The 23,624-nt window shown below is 41.6% G+C and overlaps 1 protein-coding gene and 1 long non-coding RNA gene across 2 annotated transcripts; one reads left to right on the plus strand and one right to left on the minus strand.

The window, feature by feature from the left end:
* Positions 1-504: 504 nt before the first annotated feature.
* Positions 505-23,318, plus strand: SLC26A3 (solute carrier family 26 member 3). Its single transcript, XM_017811531.1, has 21 exons — positions 505-621; positions 4,135-4,333; positions 5,138-5,277; positions 5,390-5,500; positions 5,592-5,749; positions 6,464-6,628; positions 7,325-7,477; positions 8,217-8,299; positions 9,850-9,997; positions 10,127-10,240; positions 10,350-10,427; positions 10,826-10,921; positions 11,906-12,012; positions 12,262-12,331; positions 12,418-12,510; positions 13,920-14,015; positions 14,617-14,850; positions 16,574-16,628; positions 17,130-17,275; positions 18,063-18,128; positions 18,738-23,318. Exons 2-21 carry the CDS (start codon positions 4,203-4,205, stop codon positions 18,759-18,761), a joined length of 2,268 nt encoding a protein of 755 aa, XP_017667020.1. The 5' UTR covers positions 505-621; positions 4,135-4,202; the 3' UTR covers positions 18,762-23,318.
* Positions 16,647-17,881, minus strand: LOC108495625. Its single transcript, XR_001874176.1, has 3 exons — positions 17,823-17,881; positions 17,505-17,617; positions 16,647-16,737 (listed from the first exon to the last, which is right to left on the minus strand). It is a non-coding gene; the product is annotated as an uncharacterized LOC108495625 (long non-coding RNA).
* Positions 23,319-23,624: the final 306 nt, after the last annotated feature.

Here is a 23,624-nt window from a genome sequence, read left to right on the forward strand (position 1 = left end):
TCCACCACATCACAGCTGGCCTTCCAAAATCTCTGCAAAGACTGCTTTTGGCAATGATCTGAGAATTCAGGAATTGCTTCTGGAAAGACAATTTAGGGGCTATTAAAGGTGCTTCAGAGGAAGGTTCAGGAAGGCACACTTTTCTTAGAGCTGGCAGGCCCAGCAGCCCACCTGCCTCATCAATGACTCGTTCCTTCAGAAATGAAGGGTACTATATCTGAGCTCTGGCCACCTCAGCTCAACAGAAACCTGTCAGATGCACAGCACAGGATTGCAACAGACAGTCCGTCTTATTCATCTCTATTTTCCCATAATGAGTCTCTGCAGACCAATCAGAAACAGTTCACCAAACAAAGTTAAGCAATATCACAGAGAACTTTAAGAAATTACTCTTATCATTCCTCCTGAGGATAAGCTCAATGGTCAAGGCCACAGTGAAATCTTCCTTTTCTTGTAAAAGTTAACTGAAGTTAGTTATTAAAGTGCTGCCAGTATTTAGGGAGGTTCTGAAGTGAAGAACAGCACAAGATACCTGTAGTACCTCTGAAAATTTCAAGGATATCTTTATCCATAAAATCTTGGTGTGGTTTTTTCTGAAGAGCTTCCTGGAAGACATACCAGGTACAATTTTAACTTGCCATTGTAGGTATGGGATATGTGAAGTAATGCTTATAAATTAAATGCTTCTAGTCATGTGTTGTATTTTTTGTAAAATGTAAGTTTCCCTTGTGGAATTTCTTTGTATTTTTTCAAATGTTTATATTGCAGAGAAGTAGTATTTGTTAGTGGGTATACACAGATTGAAAAGTGGGATGGAGCATGTTAATATTTAATTTAAATCTAATTTCATAGAAGTTACCAGATTTTTGTGTACTTCTTAGGATTTAAAATAAATTAATAAATGGGAAAAACTATCCCTTTGTTAATCCCCTCAGTAAAATGACTCACATCAAAATATGTGTTACCAAAGGTTCACAGTGCTGGAGTAGGAGTTTTCCACGTGTGAGAGATAGCAATGCTGTTAATTGCTGGCTATTAGAACAGGATCAGAGGCTATACGGAATAAAATTGAACTAAAATGTTATTTCTGGGGTTTCAGGTCACACCTTGTCTTGGTCAATAGTGAGTGAAAGTTGTTACCACTCGATAGCTGTGCAGCACGAGCTTGGTCTGTGCTCTTGTTTCCCGTGGATGGGTGGGCATGTTGTAGAAGTCATCAGAAGAATTAGTCATGTCCCGTGAGGAGCCCAAGAACTTAATGATGGGGGCACTCTGGACAGGCAGTTTGGGTTACTGGAGTACAGACCTCTCTTTTAGGGGATTTGGGGAGGATGTTTGCCTTCACCGTGCTGGTACTTTCCATGATATCCTCATTTTCTTTAAAACACCTAAAATAAGTAACTTTACTGACAGCTGAAAAAAACCCTTCCTATGCTGAGGGCATCCTGTCTTTCTAGATATATATGGGAAGAAAACGAGACTGAGCGAGAGGAGGGCTGGAGTCATGGTAGCTGATAACTGCCAACAGAGCCCGTGAAAGAGGGAATGAGACAAAAAAAGCTCAACCAGTGGGGGTGACTAGCAGCTAGTGGTCATCTAGCTGCAGCAAGGTGCTGCTCTGCATGGTCTCATTTACCTTCCAGGAAACAGACTGAAGGCACCTTCCACTGCACTTCAGGTACTCAGGCTGGCTTGGTTCAACTTAGTAGACAATGTATGTATGTTAACTGTGTAGCACTGCAGTCTTTAATGCAGAGTCTTTCTTGCTTGGTTCAGCTTGACGAGACCCCTGGTCTCCTCCTGCAGCTCTAAGCCATCAACCCAAAGCTCAGCTGGCAGAGAGTCTGTAAATTGAGATTTCAATGAGGAGGTAAAAAACAAATGCGAAACACACCTTCAGTAAGACCAGCACTGATAAACCAAAGGAGATTCACAGAGCTGTAAAGAAGTGTGTTGTATATTCCCTGAGATTGAGGCAGTAAATTTGGCCTGAGGAAAGAAGAATGGCTGAGTGAGGGGCAGTAGGGACAACTGAAGTATTCACAAAAACTACAGCAGCTGCAGCACTGAGAAAAGTCTGAAATGAGTCACCCCCACACTTCTTTAATATTTATAGCTTGTGAACATTTCAAAGGGTACAAATAGTACATCTCGTGCCCTACAATGTAATGAACAAAACTAGTCAACGGGACTTTCAAAAATATTCCTCTTAGTGACAGGAAGTCTAAAAGGCAGATACAGGGACTAGGAAACAAAGCAATTTTAAAATCTTTAATAGATAAAACTTCTTCCAGCAAATCTACGTAACCAAGATTTGTCACAGAATGGACTAAATCAACCAAATTTTTAATTGAAATTTTATCAGCCTCAAGTTTGGTGCTCTGATCCCAACAGAGGCAGAGACAGCAGTGTACAGTTACAGGATCAGAGTGTGATTTTAACTGACTTTGGATCAGTGTCTTGAATCAGCTTAGATTTTGAGCATTGGTCTGTTAGAATAATTACCTGCCAGTTTTTGGAAAATACTACAGATCTCATTTTCTAGATTAAAACAGATAGTAAAAATGCTTAATCCATTGTCAATATGATGAATCCTTTGTGAAAAAAATAGTATGTCAACTAAAGCAGCATATCTAAGAGGTACATCTGACGTTATTTGGACTTCTACACTTATTTATGAATTTCCCCAGAATGAACTATAGGGAAACTAAAATGAAATCACTTGAAATAAGTCAATAATAGGCTCTGAGCTGTAGCAAAGTTTCAGGATGGGATTCACATTTTAATGCCAAAATTGTCACAGATTAAAAGCTTTTCCTCTGTTCATAACTATGCAAACAGCTTTGTGCTACATTCAAATCTGTCCTGTGATATCTCCAAATATTGAATACACACCCATCTGAATTAGAAATACATGCAGAGTATTTCAATGAGAGTCAGGCGATAGACCTGGGCAAGGAACTAGTGTTAGTTGGGCATCTGTCATGAGACCGCCAACAAGAACCAAGGTACCAAGTAGCATTTGCACTGGGGGAGAGAAAACAAAGAAAAATCCCTTATTATCAATATCACAAAAGACTTTTTGCTTCCTATGATACAACTTCATCTCTGAGTCAAAAGAAAATAGAATAGGATAGAACAGATTAGTTCCAGTTGGGAGGGTCCTTCAATGATCATGTAGTCCAACTGTGACTACAAAGAGCAAATTCCACAGCTTCTGTCTAGGGCTAGTACTGTATTAAATATTTAATGGTGGCTTCAACTGAGATAAATGTTTTTAGACAGTACATTTGATTAGCTGAATTTGATGTGGGAAGAATGTGAGGCATAGTGGGCAGCACAGTGATGGCATCACTTTATTGCTGCAAAGTACTCAGTGGTATCAATGGAAATGAACCTTGAATCTTCTCATGAGTAATGAGGGCTCCAGAGGTCATTTCTGGACTGACTGAGAACAGTTTCTATTCAGTATAAACAGGCAAATGTGGGTTGGGATAAGGCAGAAAATAGTATTTAGGTACGATATTGGAACAACTGTTTGTGAACATGAAGCAGAAGAGAATCAGTCCAGGTAACCCATGGAAATAAATCTTACAAATAACTTAACATGCAGCAGTACTGTGCTTTTTAACTACTGAGCCTGATCTCCCTGTCACACAGACCTAAGCCAAAAGATTCTGCCCTGTCTCTGAATCCGAGAGGATGTCTGAGCCCTGCCTTGGCTCTGCCTTTCCCCTTATGTGTCAGTGGCTTTCAGTGAGCTCCCAGCTCTCCCAGCGGTGCCACAAAGAGAAACTGTTTGGGATCTGCTTGTTTATTCTTTAGGAAATTAATCTCCATTGAGGGAGGAAGTTCTTGGTTGTAGATGGCTGACTCAGAGATAAATTACCTCAAAAACCATCTCCACTTTTTGGCTGCGTCTTTAGAAAGAAATAATTCATGCTCCAGTGAAACACTGCTCTGAAGCAGGAGGAGGAGCAGGGCAGGAGATCACCTTGGCAAAGTGAAGCAGGTGTCTCAACCATCCCTCTTTTGATCTTCAAAGGTGGTAACGCTCAGTTTGGAGTTCACTCAGCTATGCTATGACTACCCTCCCCACAGTACATAAGGAGCTAACCCTGTTCTTCATTTCAGGTTTTTAAGTGCCTAAGCCAGAGAGAAGCATACACAAGTCGCCATCCTTGCCCGACATTTCAGAAGAAATGGTTGAACCTGTGGGCAATCACTATGTTGTAGCCAGACCTGTGTACTCGGAGAATTCATTCAATGAAGAGCATGAGAAATTGCACAGATATCATAAAACCTTTTGGGACCACCTGAAACTCTATTTCTGGTAAGGAGATTTTTATTTTTTTTTAAATATGGATCTAAGAAACATCCTGAACTGCTCTTGGACAGCATGAACTCCATCCTGACAACATCCATCTCAGATTTCAATATAGCAAATGAAAATTCTTTAACTATATTCAGTGTCAGATCTTTCTAATTAATTTTAGCTGCTATTACCCTTAAAACTCTTCCTACAGTTGTATCTCAGCTTCTCTTTTTCTGGGCACCTGGCAGCACAAACTCTAGGGAGATCTTATTGCAGCCTTTTGGTACTTAAAGGGGGCTTATAAGGAAGATGTACACTGACATTTTACCAAGGCCTGTTGTGACAGGACAAGGGATGATGGGTTTAAACTAAAAGAGGGTAGATTTGGACTGGATATATGGGAGAAATTGTTTATGATGAGGGTGGTGAGGCTCTGGTATGGGTTGCCCAGAGAGGTGGTGGATGCCCCATCCCTGGAAATGTTCAAGATCAGTTTAGATGGGGCTCTGAGCAATCTGACCTAATGGGTGGCATCACTGCTTACTTTGAGAGGGTTAGACTAGGTGATCTTCAGAGGTCCCTTCCAACCAAAACCGTTCTACAATTCTACAAGAATTTTGGTTGGAAAGGACTTTTGAAGGCTACTGGGTCTGCCTTGAAGCACAGCTGGCGGTGCAGGTTGGTCACGGCTGTATCTGCGTGAGATTTTGACCTCTGGCAGCCAGAACCTGAATCATTTTCTCTTCGATTCTGCTCTGAAAACAGTCTACAACTCAGCTGAGCTGTTCACTGACAGAATTCTGTCCTCTTGTGCCTGTACAGCTGCTCCCCACAAAGGGCCAAAAAAATTGCTCTGCGCTTGTTTCCCGTTGTCTCATGGCTGCCAGCATACCGCTTCAGGGAGTGGATCCTGAGTGACATCGTCTCTGGCATCAACACAGGGCTCGTGGCTGTGCTACAAGGTATCTTCAGGAAATGTGTGCCCTGACACAGCCTGCTAGGCCAGGTGCCAAGGCACTGCTGACTGCAGCCTGCAACACACGCATCACCTTCCCCGGCCCTCTGTCTTCACAGGTCTCGCCTTTGCTTTGCTGGTGAATGTCCCCCCTGGTTATGGACTCTATGCAGCATTTTTCCCTGTCCTGGTCTATTTTATCTTTGGCACATCCAGACACATCTCAGTGGGTAAGTTCAGGCAAGCAACTCACCCTCCTCACTGATGAAGAAGTACATGCTGCCCCTTTGGATCTCTTGACGAGTGCCTTGTCCTGCTCAGGTCCTTTCCCCGTCCTGAGCCTGATGGTTGGAGGAGTCGTCACCAGGCTGGTCCCTGATGACAGCACTGGAAGTGGCAATTCCACAAATATCTCGGCAATAAATGAAGAGAGGGTGATGGTGGCTGCATCTGTAACCTTTCTTTCTGGGATTTTTCAGGTTGGTCAATTGTGTGTGTGCATCTACACATATCTATATGCACCTATATGAATAGTTGGGTGGTAGGCTGACCTTCCTCTTTGGTTTCTGCTGTTGCAGTCACCAAAATAATTCTCTTCCCCTTCCTGTGTAACTCCCCTTGGCTCACTGATTAGGAGATATTCCTTGGTTTTGCACAGACCTGAGCCTACAGTCCACACAGCTGCAACCTACACCTACAGCAAAAAACAACCTGCTGCATAGGAAAAACGTAGCTGCGAAAATAAGTTAATGATGCAGTTGCACCAAGCTCTGCCTCCCAATTGTAAAATATTTGGATTTGTCTTTTAAAAAAATGAAACAAATTTATCCTTATGTCCTAATTAAGAATTCCTACATTTCCTCCCTTCCTAACGATATATTTGTACTTTGTGAAACAGTGGTACCCCGTGAAAATATTGGTACTGAAAACCCTAAAACTAAGGAGGTTTATTTTAGCTATAAAATAAAAAGAATGGATTTTAACTGCTCTAGCAATTACTCTTACTAGTGTTATGCCCCCTGTTGCTAAATCTCAACTTTTATTGCAAGTCTGGTGATAGTATATTCCTCAGTCTCTGGATGGATGTGATTAGGTGAAAATATCTGCTTCCATTAAATACGGTTCTCTTTATTACAGAGATTGCTTAAAAACATGAATGAATCCCACTGACGTATGCTTATTTTGCATTTCAGTTGCTTCTGGGAATTTTCCAGTTTGGATTCCTTGTTATTTATTTATCACAATCATTAATCAGTGGTTTCACGACTGCTGCAGCTGTCCATGTTTTGGTATCTCAGCTGAAATTCATGTTTCAGCTACCTGTTCCTGGATTTGTTAAACCATTAGGCATCATCTATGTAAGTGCTAAGAGCTCATTATTTGCTAATGTTATTGATGTACCTGTGTCTGTGTATCACATGGCAGTAATAACAGAACTCAGCATAAAACAGCCAAGCAGGAGGAAACACAAGAGAAGAGAGATGTATTAGTGTTTACTAATTAGTGATTAGTATTTGACCAATATTTAAATTTATTACCAAACACCAAGTTACACCCCATTGGACTAATTAGATACTATTTACTGTTGTGTAGTGGCATATTTCAATTAAGCATTCAACTCTGCCTTAGGCACTTAATTATTCATTTTTACTGGACTGATATTATACATATTTTATTTGCATATGACTCTGGATGAGAAAGGAGGAAGGAGAAGGACAGGAAGCAAGGAAAGGAGAGAGGCACTATCTCTTCAGTGCCATTGTTCACATTTCCCATCACACACACATGTGTGTTGCTCCAACCCTCCCTCAGGGGAAAGCCAGGAGGGGAGGGTCACAAATCAGTGGAAAGGTTCTTTTGTGGATGCTTTCATCATTTGGCTGATGCACATACATTCATGGGGGCTTGCAGTCCACATCATGCAACAGGGAATAAATCTCAGCCATCATAATCCTTAGAGCAATTCAGATAAAGGCTCTTCTGGAAGGGATAGTGCTACTGTGCCAGGGCACTATGGTTTCTAAAGCACTTCTTGTTTCTTCCTGATTCTGCAGACTCTGGAGAGCTTTTTCAGCCAGATTACAAAAACAAACGTCGCTGACCTTGTCACATCCCTGCTTGTCTTGCTTATCGTGTTCGTGGTGAAAGAAATGAACGATCGATACAAAGAAAAGTTACCAACTCCCATCCCGATCGAACTCCTTATGGTAAGTCACTTCCCCTTGATTTTGCAATTGCTCCGTGTTACGACACAGAAAGCAGAGTTTTAACTATTTCTTCTCCTGTTCTCCGTTAAATGACAAATTATCATTTTACCTATAAGGAAAAATTGACAGCATCTGTGAGCTATTGTGAGATATTTTACCTCTACTTAACTGTTCTTAATTGAACATATCTGTGGTGTTATAAACTATGAATTTTTTAGTTGGACAAGATTGGCTCTGACACCAGCCAGCTGCAGTCTCACAGCTGGGGCCCCTCTGCACCCCACTTGCAAGCAGCCATGGAAGTCCCAGCCATCCATGGCCAAGCACAAAATTATTTTGCCCTCCAGCAGCAGAAGGTTTTGCCCACTCCAAGCAGCAGGGGCAGGGGGAAGCTTCTACAATCCTGGAGGACATTGTATAGACTTAAGTAGAACTTTTTTTCTCCCAGAGTCATTACAACACCTTGTTAGAACATACATAGTTTGTTGGGTGGGAAGATCTCTGTTGTTAGTAAGATATTCTGTAATAATCTGTGTGATTTATGAATGTAAACTCATACCTGTAAGGTAATTCAGGAATGACATCTGAATAGCAAAGGGATGTGCAGACCTGGGGAATAGTTCTGCCACTGTTGATAAGGCTGGAGGGTGCATGGGAGAGGGAAGGTAATGGTGTTTAACAGTTTCTTCACACTCTTGCGTGAATGTGTCTAACGGAGGTGCGGTTTATTATCTTTCAGACAATCTTAGCAGGACTGATTTCCTATTTTGTTAACTTGGAAGAAAAATTTAATGTAGCTGTTATTGGAAAACTACCGGAAGGGTAAGTGATTTACTTACAATTCACCAGTGGAACAAAATGTTCTCTCTAGTTTGGCAGTGTTACATCAGTTCAGCTATGTTTCTGATTAAAATTATCTGCTTCATCTTCTTTCAGTAGGTAAATAAATATTTTTCTCTCTACAATATGACACACTTTCAATGGATTTCAATATGTAAAAGTTAGTCACTAGAGCACATCTCCTACTTATCAAGGAATATATTGAGACATGAATTAATTGTGTCCTTCACTTTCTAAGACAGCTGTTGAGCAGGAGGTTCATATTTGTCCCTTTTATTGGGCTACTCCTGAACCCCTTGGTTTCCCTCGAAGTACTTGCACAGTTCAGCAGCCACCACCAGCCCTGGGAAGCCACCAGGGCACTGCACAGTTCTCCTACCTGGTCCTGTGATTGGCCACCAGCATTTCCTCAGGCACCATTATCCTCCAGAGGCCTCGATGTCTGCTCCTCCAGGAGTATATCCACTTATAGGATATTCATGGCTAGGCTTCGCAAACGAAGATTTAGGAAGGCTCTATCCGCGCTTATTACAAGCACGCTGGTGGCTTTTGAGGCCAATATGAGATAGACATATCCTATTGCAAAAGGCACAGCAGAAGGACTCCTTAGGTGGTAAATTCTGCAAGACACGATTCTTTCGGCGTTGTCTTTTCTCCTCGAGAGTGATCCTGCGGGCGTTCTCAAAGGAAACAGCTGCGTTATAGATGGTGTGTCTCCAGGCCTCCCGACTGAAGGCCAGAGTAGACCAGTTATGGTATATATCCATATATAAAGTACATCTGGCTATGCCAGAATTTTGGCATAAAGAATTAATAGGCACGCGTTAAGTTAAAAAGAGGGAGGAAGGCCTTTACTAGGACAACATTGCTCTCTGTAGCTTCAGGGGTGTTAGTAGATGAAGTTTGCAGAGGAACAGCTTTTTCTGCTTAAGAGTCTCTTTTCTTCAGATTTCAGTTCATTGAAAAAAAAAAGGGAAAAAAAAGAAGCCCAGAGGGAAAGTCTCCTTAGGAGAAGACCTAGCATTCTCCCTAGGAGAAGACCCCAAACAAACCAGCAGAAAATGGTAAAGCTAAAATTTCTAGGAGATAGATAGCCTGAGAGACTAGCCAATATTACCTGATATTGTAAAAGAGCCTCAATGAATCACACTGGTTTGGTTTTTTTCCATTGTAATTAAGCGAAATCTTTCCATGTGCAAATTGCCCATGCGAGGGCCTCAGTGCAGTATCAGATCCTACACCCATGTGTAACCAGAAGGAAGAACTGTGTGTGCACCTCAGATGAAATAAGCTGTGACTGGAACTGGCCAAGTAAATGAGAACATGCTGAAACACAAACTGAGTTGAATGCAGATAAACAGAGTCCCTCTCCTGATTAAGGATTCCCCAAAGTTTTATAGGGTTCAGGCCCACAGCTCTGTGTCACGTCTCTCCGAAGTGCTCAGTATGAGCTTGACCACTCCCTTGCTCTCTTGGTTGACAGCTTATCTCCTTAGGCGTATCCTTAATGAGTGGAGTTTTTTGTCTTTCAGGTTTCAAGCACCTGTTGCACCTGATATAGGTATCCTCCAGAAATGTATTGGTGATGGCTTTTCCATCGGAATCGTTGCATTTGCAGTGGCCTTCTCTGTGGCTAAAGTGTATTCCATCAAGCATGACTACCCAATAGATGCCAACCAGGTAGGCAAATAACAGAGATCAATATGGTGCATTTGTCAATGGGAAATAAATCATTTTAGGAATGCTTTATCTTCTGAATAACTGTTATGAACCAGCTGTTAAGAACAATCTTTTTTGTTTTTATTTCAGGAACTAATTGCTTTTGGTCTGGGTAATATAGTTGGTGGATCATTCAAAGGATTTGCCTCCAGCACTGCTCTGACGAGATCAGGTGTGCAGGAGAGCACAGGAGGCAAAACACAGGTATAGAAGACAACAAATCACGATGGTGTTTAACGAAACACAGCTCTATTTTTTCCTAGCTGATCATAATGCCTGCAGGCACTCATGGTGGAATTGTTCTCTCATGCAGATTGCTGGTATTGTCTCATCTGTCATCGTCTTGGTTGTGATCTTGGCCATTGGCTTTCTCCTGGAACCATTACAGAAGGTATTCACTGGTTTCACTTAGTGCTTCCTCCTGCTTGCCAAAGATAGGGCTGCTCTGACTGTTCATAGACTTCAAGGGGAGCAAAGCAGGGTTTTGGAAAACTTGGTTCTTTTTCCCACATCATGCCAGAAAGGACCACTACATCTGGTCCTTCAAAGGAAATACAAGTACCTGAACATCAACCACCACAGCACCAGCTTTCAGGTGCCATAAATAAGTGGGATTTCCAGCCTCAAGTCAGACACCTGCACCACAGCTGGAGAGGTTCCATCAGTTGTGATGTACCAGGAGCCTTTCAGCTGCACTTTGGCCCTATTAGTATGATCTTTTAATTCCTAACGTTCAACATGTTCTTTGCTTGCTTATATATTCAGCATGTGTTTTGGTCTTTTTAACAGTCAGTCCTTGCATCTTTGGCCCTTGGCAACTTGAAAGGAATGCTCATGCAGTTCAAGGAAGTAGGCATCCTATGGAGGAAAGACAAGTTTGACTGTGTAAGTTGAGTCTCACGAGCATCATCACAAGTTAAGTGCTCTAAAAAAGTCATCTATTATATAAATTTTCTTACAGGTTATCTTTTTTTTATATACCTGTCTTACTTCATTAAACAGAAAATACAATAATGGCATGCCTTTTTTACTTGCCTTGCTTATGTTTCCCATTTTGTCCTACCTGTTTTGAGTTGATTCTCTCCCTTAACTTCATTTTCATCCATTTCATCAAAATCTATTAAAATAGCACATTATACAAAGTCAAATATAGAAGGCAATTACAGAAAATACCTAAATAACAGAAAATGTCTAAATACCTACTGCATTGACTATGCATTCAGGCACACTCATGCAATATATTATATGGAAGATAGATACACAGCAAAAAACAAATGACAACCATGGCTTGAAGGATTTGCTCCAAATGGTAAAACTCATGGCTCTAGGGCAGGACTGGTTGCCTCCAACATTCAGAAAATTTAGGCTCTTGCCTTTCTTATATGCCAGTTCCTTGTATTCACAAATGGTTCCAAGCCTCAGTTTTCCCAGCTATCAAACAGATACTTTTATACCATGAAAATGCTTTGAGCTCTGAGGCTAAAAATCATTCAGTATTACCTAGTCATTTATCAGTCATGTACATCCACAGCACTGATATTTGCATGTTTACAACTCTCAGCTTTACAGGATCCTGATTTACTTGTAGCCTTGCCTTTCTGCTGGATTTTTATTGAGCATTTAGTGAACCACTTATTGAACAGCCACACCCCTATCATTCTAGGCCTTTGTTGTCTAGAAATGGTCATCCCTGGAAACACTCCCAGGTGCTGGTTGGTGACTCTGGTTCTGTTCTACAAGAAGAAAGCCCTCGCCAAAAGCAGATGGACATCCTGGACCAGATCTGAGATCTGTTGCTGCTCCCACCCTGAGCTCATGACCCAGGTTCTTGACATGCTCATAACCATTGCCATCTACTGCTCATTACAGATCATATGGGTGGTGACTTTCTTAGCTACCATCTTTCTTGGCCTGGACCTTGGACTAGCAGCAGCTGTGGCATTCCAGCTGCTGACGGTGGTGATCCGCTCCCAGATGTGAGTACTTGTTGAATGCAATGATATCTCAGGGTCTCCTGTTATAAATTAACTCCCTCTGTACAGAGAAGGCCAACAGCCCCATGCCTCAGCAACCACATATGGAAAAATAATTTACAAGCATAAACCCTTGGCTGTGGGGATCTGCTTCAGTCTGCCACTGCAGCTGAGATTGTTTTATTTGATCCTTCCCATCCTTCAAGTTTTGATATAGGATACCAATAATTTTGTGTGTGTTTTTGTTCACAGTCCAAGCTGTGCTGTTTTGGCTAATGTTGGGAGAAGTAACATCTACAGAAACAGGAAGGATTACACTGATGTAAGAAATGTCATTTCTTTCATTATCTGCTGCACTTGTGCTTCTGTAACAGACATAGTTACTTACAATTCTGCTTCATTGTGCAGATCTATGAGCCAGAGGGAGTGAAGATTTTCAGATGCTCCTCTCCGATCTTCTTTGCTAATATTGAATTCTTCAGAGAGAAACTCATCACTGCTGTAAGTGTCTGGGGCTGTCATCCTGAATATATGAGTTGTATGGCACGTTAAGGTGAATACAATTTCCCAGTAATTACTATATATGCAGTTGGTCCACAGTTCAAAGGTGAAATTTTCATGGTTAATTCAAATATTATTGCCACTACTGTAATCTCACATGTATGCAGACACCCCTGAGAAAGAGAACAGCCTGACTCATGCTGAACTTACATCATAGCAATGTTTATACTATATATATACTTATATATGTACATGTATGCCATATATTGTGCCATAACAATACATATTTTAAGTCCTTTACAAGAAAGTAGTGGAAACACAGATAATATAAAGGGAAATAATTTTATTTTACTGTCATCTATATTATTCACACCAAATAAAGGCTAGTTTACTTCATATTGCCCCCAAAAAACATAACCACAACAGTCAGAAGAATGCTGAATGAAATCACTCTATTGAAGAGGTCTTAATGTCTTCCATAACAAACTGGTGAAGGCAGCCAGTCTTTCCATAATCAGCACAGAGATCCAGGACCCCTGAGCTCTCACCATGCCAGCGAGGCCCACCATCCCCAGACTGAACACAACTTGTACTTATAACCTTCCCTTACTGCTGCCCTTAGTGGGGAGTTGACTACCCCGAGCACTGGTAATGAGCATTTCATACTTCATGTGAGGGACTGAAACTGGCAGAGGAACATGGGAATCCAACACACGTGGTTCTCCATGTGTTTGGCTTTCACCTCAGAAGAGCATAAGGGGGTTCTTTTCTGTGAGAGCAGATGCTCATACAGCTCTCTTTCTTTACAAATACTGGTACTTCTAATACCTTTCTCCTCTACCCACTAGACGATGAGGCAGAAGACTTGCAGGAATCTAGTGTTCTCATAACCCTTACTAGCCTAATTTACCCACCATCTAATTTTGTTAAAACCAGCGAGGAGGTTCAAGAGACATACGCAGCCAACATGATCAAATTTGGTTTTCTTCTTCAGGAAAAACAATGTGTGAATGACTCATGCTGTGGTCGGGTGGCACAGAGCAGATACAACCTGTGAACTCTCTAGTCTTGGTCACCTGGGTGTCCATCTCATAATGAAGATGAGTAGGACATGCCAGCACTGTGCCAGCCTGCTGGAGTTAGTGGCCTTTGCTACAGCACTGTCACTGCTATAATGCTGTCCATGCTAGTGTCCTAAAGCTAGCACAGATAGGCCTGCCTGGTGTGTAGCACTACCTGTAGACATCTTTCCAACCAAGAAAGAGCCCTTGTTTGAATTGAAGACAAATGGTAGGCAACATCAAGTTCAAATCATGACTGTAAAGAAAAGACACATGAGATGCCTTGTCCTTATCTCGCTGTCACTGGGGTGTTTCTGTTTTTGATTATTCAAAGTGCTGTTTTTGTAGGTTGGCTTCAACCCACTGAGAGTCCTGAGGAAACGCAATAAAGCTCTGAGGAAGATCAGGAAGATGCTGAAGAAAGGAGAGCTGCAAGTGACACCCGTATGTAATGCAACTCTACCCCCAGCAGAGGGGAGTTAAGCAACCAGCTCCCTGGCTTTACATGGCAGAGAAGTACCTCACAGCCTCCTGTCCTAATTAGATATGCTACTCCCCAAGTTTCCACTTCAAGATTTTAAATTGCTCTCACAGTTAGAGACCTACAGATTTACCGGGGCAGAGCTTGTATGTGTCCACTAGAGCTTTGTTTGGCATTAAATGGCAGGATCAGATCCCACAGAGGTGATGATCATGCTCCATTAATGGTAGGATAAAGCTGGTTTTCTCCCAGCCCAAATCCTGCATGCTTTTTGTTGACTAGTTCCAAAATCGCTGATTTGAAGCATGTCTGACAATTGACTTCAAGGAACAATAAAAAGCCATCATTAAGTGATTATGATGATAATTTAATAATTTCCAGATTTCTCCAGGCAAGGGAGAGACAGAACTTTTTCTAGTGTAAGGTGCAGGTAGGTCCTGCTCCTTCTCATGGGAACATCAGTTTTGCATTGCCACTGCTCTTACCCTTGCCTAAGAAGCACTACTACCCTGGCTGGGTCTTAAAAAAGAGTACTAATTATGGCACTTTTCTCTGTCAACACAGAAAGGCTTGATTTCCATGGCTAACCATACATATGAGTCAGATGAAGAATTAGACAACAACAAAATAGAGGAGCTGGACCAGCCCACCAACATGACAGACTTGCCCATTCAGATCAACTGGGGCACTGACCTCCCACCTGGCATCACTGTGCCCCAGGTCAACATCCACAGCATCATACTGGATTTCTCATCAGTATCCTTCCTCGATTTTTCTGCCATGACAGTCCTCAAAAAGGTAATCATAATTCAAAAGACAAACAGTGATCATACGAAACTTATGAATGCAGTTACACTTGAGGGATACACGAGGGAAGAGATGGTGCCCAGAGAGACATGGACAGGCTTCAGGAGTGGGCCCATGTGAAACTCATGAAGTTCAACAAGCCAAGTGCAAGGTGCTGCATGTCAATCATTGCAATCCCCTGTATCAATACAGGTTGGGGAATAAATGGATTGAGACCAGCCCTGTAGAGAAGGAGATGGGGATACTGGTGGACGAAATATTGGACATGACCTAGCAATGTGCACTCTCAGGCCAGAAAGTCAATCATATCCTGGGCTGCATCAAAAGAAGTGTGACCAGCAGGTCAAGGGAGGTGATTCTGCCGCTCTACTCCAGCCTTGTGAGAGCCCACCTGGAGTACCCTGTTCATCTGTGGTGTCCCCAGCACAGGCAAGACATAGATATGTTAGAACAGGTCGAGAGGAGAGCCATGAAAAGGATCAGAGGGCTGGAGCATCTCTCCCATGAGGACAAGATGAGCAAATTGGGGTTGTTCAGCCTAGAGAAGAAAAGACTCTGAGGAGATCTTGGTATATGGCTTTTCCATACTTAAAGTGGGCCTATAAAAAAGCTTGGAGAGGGACTTCTTACAAGGGCATGTAGTGATAGGACAAGGGGCAATGGCTTTAAACTGAAAGAGGGCAGGTCTAGATTAGATATTAGGAAGAATTCTTTACTGTGAGGGTGGTGAGGCACTGGAACAGGTTGCCCAGAGAAGCTGTGACTGCTGCATCCCTGGTAGTCTTCAAGGCCAGGTTGGACAGAACTTTGAGCAACCAGCTCCAGTGGGAAGTGTCCCTGCCCATGGCAGGGAGGTTGGAACTAGGCGATATCTCTCAGGTCCTTTCCAACCGAGATGATTCTATGATTCTATTCTGTGTTTATAGCCTGCTTTTTAAAAGTATTCCTATATGGATTGAAAGGTCAGTGGCAACCTTTGAGTGCATGTGAATTTTAATGTACATTTTCCATAGAAAATGTTTAGGAAATTGTTTAAATAATCAATATAAATTGTCTTGGCATTAAAGTGTTGGCTGTGGTAGCCTTTCTTCATCTGATAAAATTTCAAGAAGCTTTACAGAAATGTAGATATGAAATATGTCTTTAAACACCCAGCTGGGAGTTGAAGGATCGGAGTTCAATTTCTGCTCCTCCTCTTGCTTCCCCAGATGATCTTGAACAAAGCAAAAGGCACAACATTTTCACAGTAGCAGCTTCAGTTAACTATATAGAGACACATGGGGTGTGTAAATTTATTTCCATAGGAACTAAAACCCAGTGGGAACTGTAATTCTGCTTAAATTCCCGGTTATAAAAATCTCCCCAGAAGATTTTGAAGTCTTTTTTTTTTAAGTTTCACCATGAGTCTTGTAGGTACAATAAAGTCATACAACTCATGAAAGATCACCTTTTTCTCTGTGAGCTAAAAGTTTTCAGTAGTGCCCCTTTTCAAAAGGATTGGCCATCGCTGTCTGGAGCCATATGAAAGGACTGTCCTGCCTCTAGGTGCAGCAGAGTTTGAGTTCAAAGCCACTTGCCATTGTAGATCTTAAAATTGTAGATCTTAAATGTCTTAAAGTGGTTTGTATATTTGCTGTGGCTAATCACCATAAGGGTTGTTATCATACTGCAAAAAACAGCAGTATCTAAATGGTGCCTCCTTCTGGTTTAACAGACTTTGAAAGAATTTGTCCGGCTGGACATCGACATTTACATTGTTGAGTCACACGGTGAGTACTTGCCTTTCCGTTGGCATCACCGCAGGTGCCTCATCCCACTGCCTCCCTTGCTGGCCACTGAGCACGGCTCTGGAGATTCACCACTGTTTTACTTTCCAGTCTTGGATAACAAACAGACCCAGCTGAATGGAAGTGTCATCCCTCCCGTGCTGTCCCCAAAAGACTGGGACCGTGTGTAACAGATCATTTACCTACAGCCACTGCAGTTCTGGGCTGGCTGTGAGACCTGCGATTGGGCACCCTGGGTTGGGCATTAAATAAGAAAAGGGGTTCAGACTCCCTCCTGCTTGGCATTAAGCAGGGCACTACTGATAGGCATTTGTGTTCTGCCCTTTCCACATCCATAAAGATGAAACCATCAGCTTTAATAAATAAAACAGTCCATTATACCAGGAATTCCTATGTTCACTCAGTGGGCATGCTCAGGATACACTATTTCTTCCTTTTTAAGGCCTGCATATCACTTTGTGCTTTGATTTTGTTCCCTCACAGAGGGCCTCCTGGACAAACTGGAGAGAAGTGCATTTTTTGATGAGGAGATTAAGTCATCCATGTTTTTCCTCACCATTCATGATGCCGTTTTACACATTTTGCTGAAGAAGGACACAGCCAGCTCCCCAAAATTAAAGCTCACTAAGGTAACACTACAATCTTCATCTTTCATTATTTTAGTACCTTTCCAGTACTGCCAGGCATCCAGCAGTGTGTGCTACACTGTCTCTCTATTTGAAAAGTTAATGACTAAAACTCAGCTGGTCTTCAATAAATTTGGAAAGCAAGAGTGGCCCCTGGTTCAGGTGCCTGGCAAACCACTAGTGAAAGGAGCGAATAATTCCTACTGGTGACTGGCTTGGCCATAGACTTCACCTGAAGTCACCTCTTTGGGAAGAGCACAGTGTGGGTGAGATCCCAGCCCATTCGTCAGCAGTCCTCTATCACCACTCATCCAGCAAAGACTGCTCCTTTCACTGCAGTGGCTCCTGCAAGGCAGAATTTATGCTGCATGTAGTCATGTAGGCTTTCCAGCCCTGTCTACCTTCACAAGGAGTGCTAAAGCAGTGTAGATAAATTAGTACAGCCAAATTTGGTGATGGCCTTCCTGGAAGTGTTCTTAAATCAAGAGCAAGAAAGGATCCTTCATACATTAAATCTGTTTAACTGTACCAGACCCAGAATGCTGCTCACCTGAAACTGTCTAATTCCACTTAGCTGAACTGGCCCAGCCCTTCTGCGCTGACCCAGAGACCTGGCAAGGGTCATAAAGGACCGACGAGTGAGAGCTTCCTTCCTTCTAGGTCAACTTCCCAGGCATTAGATCAACTTCTAGAGATTTAGAAAGCAAAACCTTCTTTAATGTGAAAAAGGAAAATCAGAAAATAAGAAGCAATCCATTTCCTAACCCACAACTTCCTGTGTTCTTTACAGGAGAGCAGTAGAAGCAATGACTATGTCATCATCCCCAGGAATGGACTGCGCAGCCGGGAATGCACAGTAAGGCTCTGTCTGTGGCACTCTAAACGTAGAAAACACAGCCCAAAAAGCTGCTCATGGGAATCTGCTAGGTCAGATAACAAAAGCATCTTCATCCCTGAGCTCTTGTGTCAGCCCAGGGCAGAAAGCATCCAGACAGCTTATTGATGGGATTTGACTTAAGGCAAAGCCTTCCGGGAGTAGGAGGCCCAGGGCTCGGCTCACAAGCCATCCTGTGTGCATGGAGAGGCTGCAGAGGGAAAGCAGGCAAAGGCTGTCTCCCCAGGCTGTCCCACCTGGTCTCCTGGCCACCACAGCTCCCCTATGAGGAGCTCACTGGTGGAATGCCCTTGTGGCACAGAAGTTAATATTAGTCCAGTTTATTGAAATTTCTCAGGCAGAAGGGGAGTCTGGAGACAGGGATAAGGGATCCATGCAGCCTTTCATCACAGAGTTAAAGAGAAGGGCAGTATCCAGCACAGAGCAACCCCATAAGAAGAAAATGTCAGACCACAGTCTTCTCACCCAAATGCTTTAGAGAAGCAGATTCTTATACATCAGTCCCCAGAGGAAACTTACCCTGGCTATTCCTTTCAAAAGATGAAATTTATTTCCTTTTATTTCCTACAGATTCCAATAGAAACAAAATTTTAGATTTAATTTTCTAAATATAATATCCTCCAATGTAACAATGTCACAGAAGACGAATGCGGATGCTATGATGAGCACGAAGAAAAGAAGGATACTTTTAAATACCTTAAGAAGGATTTACTACATGTGGTTATGTTCCAAGTTTTGGAATGGGCTTGTTAGTCTTTATGTGTCTCTGTATATATATATATGTATTTATGTACATATATGGAGGCTAAAATCACACAGATTTTCTTATTTCATACCATAGTTTGTAGACAGCTTGTACAGTTACTAAAGAACATATAAATATTTGAAATCTTGTATTTTATAGCACAGACTAACAGTTACAAGTAATATTTTATCTTCAACTTGTATATAACTTGTATAAAGTTTTCTTGATGGTTTGTAAGACATTTAGTAGACTGAATTATTAAACTTGTTCTCAGCTCAGTACTATGATCATAGTGTACAAAGCAACTAAGGTATCTACTGTAAAACATGAAGGTTGTTCAGGAAAGACACAGGATGTTCAGAGACAAACATGACTCATTAATTTGGATTGGGCTGGTGTAAAGTGCACACAAGAGGATATGTTTATAGTGAACATCTGTAAGTAATGACTTCAGTAACTGTGTATGTCTGGCTGCATTTGTCAAATACACCACCGAGGCAGCTCATGATCAGTGAGACCCCGTGCATGGACAGAGGCGCTGGCCCCAGAGCTGGGCTCGGAGGGGCTGTGGGTGCGGAGCTGCCAGGCTGGACTGCTTGGGTCTGTGGACAGATGCACAGAGGAATTTAGCTTAAAGAGTCTACTATGACACTCTGCACAACCCAGTCTGCATGACTGCCATCAATTAAGTCCCGCTGAAAGTCTAAGGCTTGAAGATGAACTACATCACAACTTCTAGAGGAAAAAAACCAACCCCCAAAGTGACAGAACTTTTAATTTTACATAACAAGTGCTGGAGTTATAAAAATCTTCAGCCTAAAGGGAAATGTAACCATCCTTGGAGTCTTAAAGAAATAGCAGTGTGAAATCACAGAAGTTTTTAGTTTTTTAAACCTAGTTTTAACTTTCAACCAAGCTGGGGTGACCGAAAGTGTGCATTTGGACTTGAAGTGAAGAAGGGCTGAAGGGAAGGAGAATGTGTTCTGGGTAAACCAGAAGCACAGTTTTTATCTTGATAGTATGCAGATCTTAAGAACAAAATTTAAAGAAAACCAGACAGAAATAAATGGGGAGAAATGCAGCTTGTTTTTAAAAAAGGTACATATACATATGCAACGTTCAACTGGCATCTTCATTTAGATAAACTGCCTTCCAAAGGGAAATGACATCAACATCACCTCTCTGAACCTGAGTAAAACCTTCCGTGCCCTGCCACACAGGCAATTTTTGATGTCATTGGAGAAGATGGGATGACTAAAGGCACTAAAAGGCAAAGGTGGATTATGCTAAAGAGGAGGTGACGACTAGGAGCTTTGAAAAGGAAACACCAGAACAGAGGGAGCACTAATCTGTTAAATTTATTTATTTTTTTTTAAATCTGGAGTTATCTGATGAACTCTGCTAATGATACAAAGCTGGAAGTCAATATTAAAGTGAGGAGGTTTTGAATACAGAAAGAATGAGGTGAGCTTGAAGAGTGAGGTAGAGAAGTTCAGCTTTCAGAAAACACACTCATGCATTTGCAGATGAATAAGAAGCTGTGGTTCTTTGGTGGGTGATCGTGTGCCCAACATGGTACAGGAGATGTGGCCCTCGGTGGCAATCACAGAGATGCTACGGGCAGCTCTCTGCAGACAGCAGACAGATGGTGGGCAGTTGTACAATCCTGCTGCACTTCTGAGCGGGACACAGCAGACTCACTGTCAAGTATGTGCCATGTGCCAGACACCGAGCACAGCAATACCTGAAAACAGGTATAATCAGGACATTGCCAAATTGCTTTTCTACTGCAGTCTTCCAAAAACCATAGATTATATCAGAACAGATTTTCCAGCAGAACAAGAAAGATATTAATGCTACTGTGCAATACACAGGGGAGATTGCACTCTAAATACTCTGAACTTCAGGACTGAGTTCTCCAGTTCAAGAAAGATGGTATCAAACTGCAACTAATGAGGGAAATTGTTATGACAATCTTTGTGGAATGGAGAGCCTGTATCTAAGGACTGGAAAAAAAGAGAAATAGATACAGGGATTTAACCTAAAAGAGAGGAAAAGCTATGCAAGATAAAAAATAGTATTGTCCTGTGAGAGGAAAAAATAAACTGGCCAAAATTAAATATTAGCAAGATATTAGAAGATGGTTCCTCATTTTTACAATGGTGAGATGATTCTGCAACGTTCTTTCCAGCTAGAACAAGAGGAGCCAAACACTAAACTACTTTTAAGACGAGGCTTAAACATATTTATGAAAATCATGATACCACATCATACCAGTTTAATCTGAATTGTCTGGCTCAGGCTGTTCTTTCCACTCCTGTGCTCATATGCACCTATACAGACCCAGGCAAACATCCCTACTGAAAGCAAGTCAGCTATATATGAAGTGCAGTATGCTGTGGAATATCACATGTTGCACTTCAAAACCATATGGGATTTGTTGACAGGTTTAAGAAAAAAATATTATTTTCTAAATTGCCCTTTTCAGAACAATTTATTCCAATACTAATGACACTTCTGACACAGCACAGAGCCCCAGAGGATAAATCCCCCTTCTGAAACTATTCACCATTTCTTGAATGGACATGATACTTAGACAGCCTTGACCAGAGAGCCTTGCACTCCCATGCCACATGTCCCTACCAGCTACTTGCCATCCTCTTAAATCACTTCACTCCTTATTTTTCAGTGTTGACACCAGCAGCATTGTATTCCTGATGCTTTATGTGATTTCCCCTCCAGGTACTGGTTATTTCTGCATTCAACTCTCTGTTATTCTAATACTAACATTCCTCTGAGCAGTTTACCCTCATGCAGATTATAGCACAGACCTCTTGTTGTGGGATATCATGGAGATTCAGATTTACTGCTTCATTCTTGAGACAGGGACCTTCAGAAACCTGGGTATTTAGGTTTCCAAATGTCCTCCATCCGGCACTGCTGCTGCTTGGTTAGAGCCCTACCATACATCACTTCTTAATATTTTACTCATGAATTAAGCCAAAAGGCAAATGTCATACCTGCTTTCTTTTTGGTAAGCTGACAGGCATCGTGTTAATTCATCATGACATATCCTGAGTCTATCTCTCCTCAGCACAGTGCAGATGCTCCATAACTAAATAACAGGCATTTTGCAGCCAGCGAGAGGGATGGAAAATAAGAAGCCACAGAGCCTGTGATGCTCAAGCCTACTCTCAAGCCTGGTTTTCACTTTGTCTTGCAGAAGAGATTGCCTGTGTGAAATATAGAAACAAAAAATTAAAAGCGTTTATTCAAGGTCTAGGGCCCAATGGAGAGAGGATTATAACATGCAAATTGAAATTTTTTCAGTTTCAAACTTTCTATTAAGAAAGAAGTTATCTTTAAGCACTTCTTCACTGAAATGTCACTCACAGTTCTCTATTCCTCATCCTTGTTCTGAATGAAGTTTATTTTCTCACTCTATGCATCTTCTCCCTTCTGCTTCCTTAGAAAATGCCTCAAAGTCTACCTGATCCAGCAATGGCTGAAGTTCTTCCATTAAACATTATTACATAAAAATGGAAACATTCCTGCCTGCTTGCAGACATTATCACTCTTCCCATTACCAGAATTGTATTACAATGTGTCCTTCTGGCACTCGAGGATCACTTCTATTCTATTATCAAAATTGCTTATTAAAGTTTCATAATGACTGAGTTAACTTACCAGCTTCCTGCTGCTATTCCACCCATACCTTTCTGGATGTATGTTGCATTTTTTAATATTTTAATCTCTTGCACTAATGAAAAAAACCCAACAAATTAATGCCCCATACTTAAGAGAATAAGGAGATCTAATTCAAAGTAGGAAAACTTTCTGAAGTTGCTGTCTTATGGCTAAGTCAAGACTGAAAGAAGCTTTAAACTTCATTATTCTCACTCACACTACCCTAATGAATGCAGCCAGTTCAGTTTACAAACTTGTATGAATCATTAGTGTGACTAAAATATGTGACATAGTGAAAAACCTCCCAATTGTGAAGGCACAATTACTACATCAAGATGATTTATGAAGTGCTAAGAATTGTTTTTAACCTCATAAAATAAAAACTAGGGAAAAGGGAAAATACAACTTGTATGATACTGGTATTTACTTCAGAAATGTAATCAGGATGAAAATGAACCCAACCCTTGCACATTCCTCTGCTGTGTTGGATTCTGTGTCATATATAAAAAAAGTTCAAACTTATTTCCCATACGTTCAGTACTAATTGGCAGCTGCAATCCACTGTGCTCCTCCAGTTTCCCAGGCTTGAGAGGACTTTCCATGTGAACCTGTGCCTGCTTTTGTCAGCAGCCCAGCAAATCACAGAGAGAGAAATGATACAAAATCAGGCACTAGTTTTACAGAGCAGAAAACAGTTGAAGAACAGAGGGGTGTGTTCAGTCTTGATCCATAGGGGAAGCGTATTCACAACTGTCCTTTTGAGAACACCTGACTTCACATAACACAGGAGAGAGGTTTTCACGGAATGAATAGTGAAGTTACACTTCAGTTTTTAGCAAACAGAATTTGACACTCCTTTGAGAGCAGGAAGTGAAAGGAAGTGGAAACTCCATTCAGTAAGGTTTTCTAATTCTCTTGGATCATATTTTTAAAAAATAATTCACATTTTTAATTTTTCTCTTTTAAAAGGCATGAAAAATATCACTTATTGCATCTAGGTAACCAATCTTTATGTTAATAGTAAT

Source organism: Lepidothrix coronata, unplaced genomic scaffold (assembly GCF_001604755.1).
Source record: "Lepidothrix coronata isolate B3197 unplaced genomic scaffold, Lepidothrix_coronata-1.0 Scaffold32, whole genome shotgun sequence".
In the NCBI taxonomy this organism is placed as follows: domain Eukaryota; kingdom Metazoa; phylum Chordata; class Aves; order Passeriformes; family Pipridae; genus Lepidothrix; species Lepidothrix coronata.

What these genes read in the sequence shown, in the direction of transcription:
- SLC26A3 (XM_017811531.1), top strand. Translation starts at nt 4,203, where the DNA reads ATGGTTGAACCTGTGGGCAATCACTATGTTGTAGCCAGACCTGTGTAC. An exon ending in GCTCGTGGCTGTGCTACAAG is followed by an intron (nt 5,278 to 5,389) that starts GTATCTTCAGGA and finishes CTGTCTTCACAG; the next exon opens with GTCTCGCCTTTGCTTTGCTG. An exon ending in TCCTGGAACCATTACAGAAG is followed by an intron (nt 10,428 to 10,825) that starts GTATTCACTGGT and finishes TCTTTTTAACAG; the next exon opens with TCAGTCCTTGCATCTTTGGC.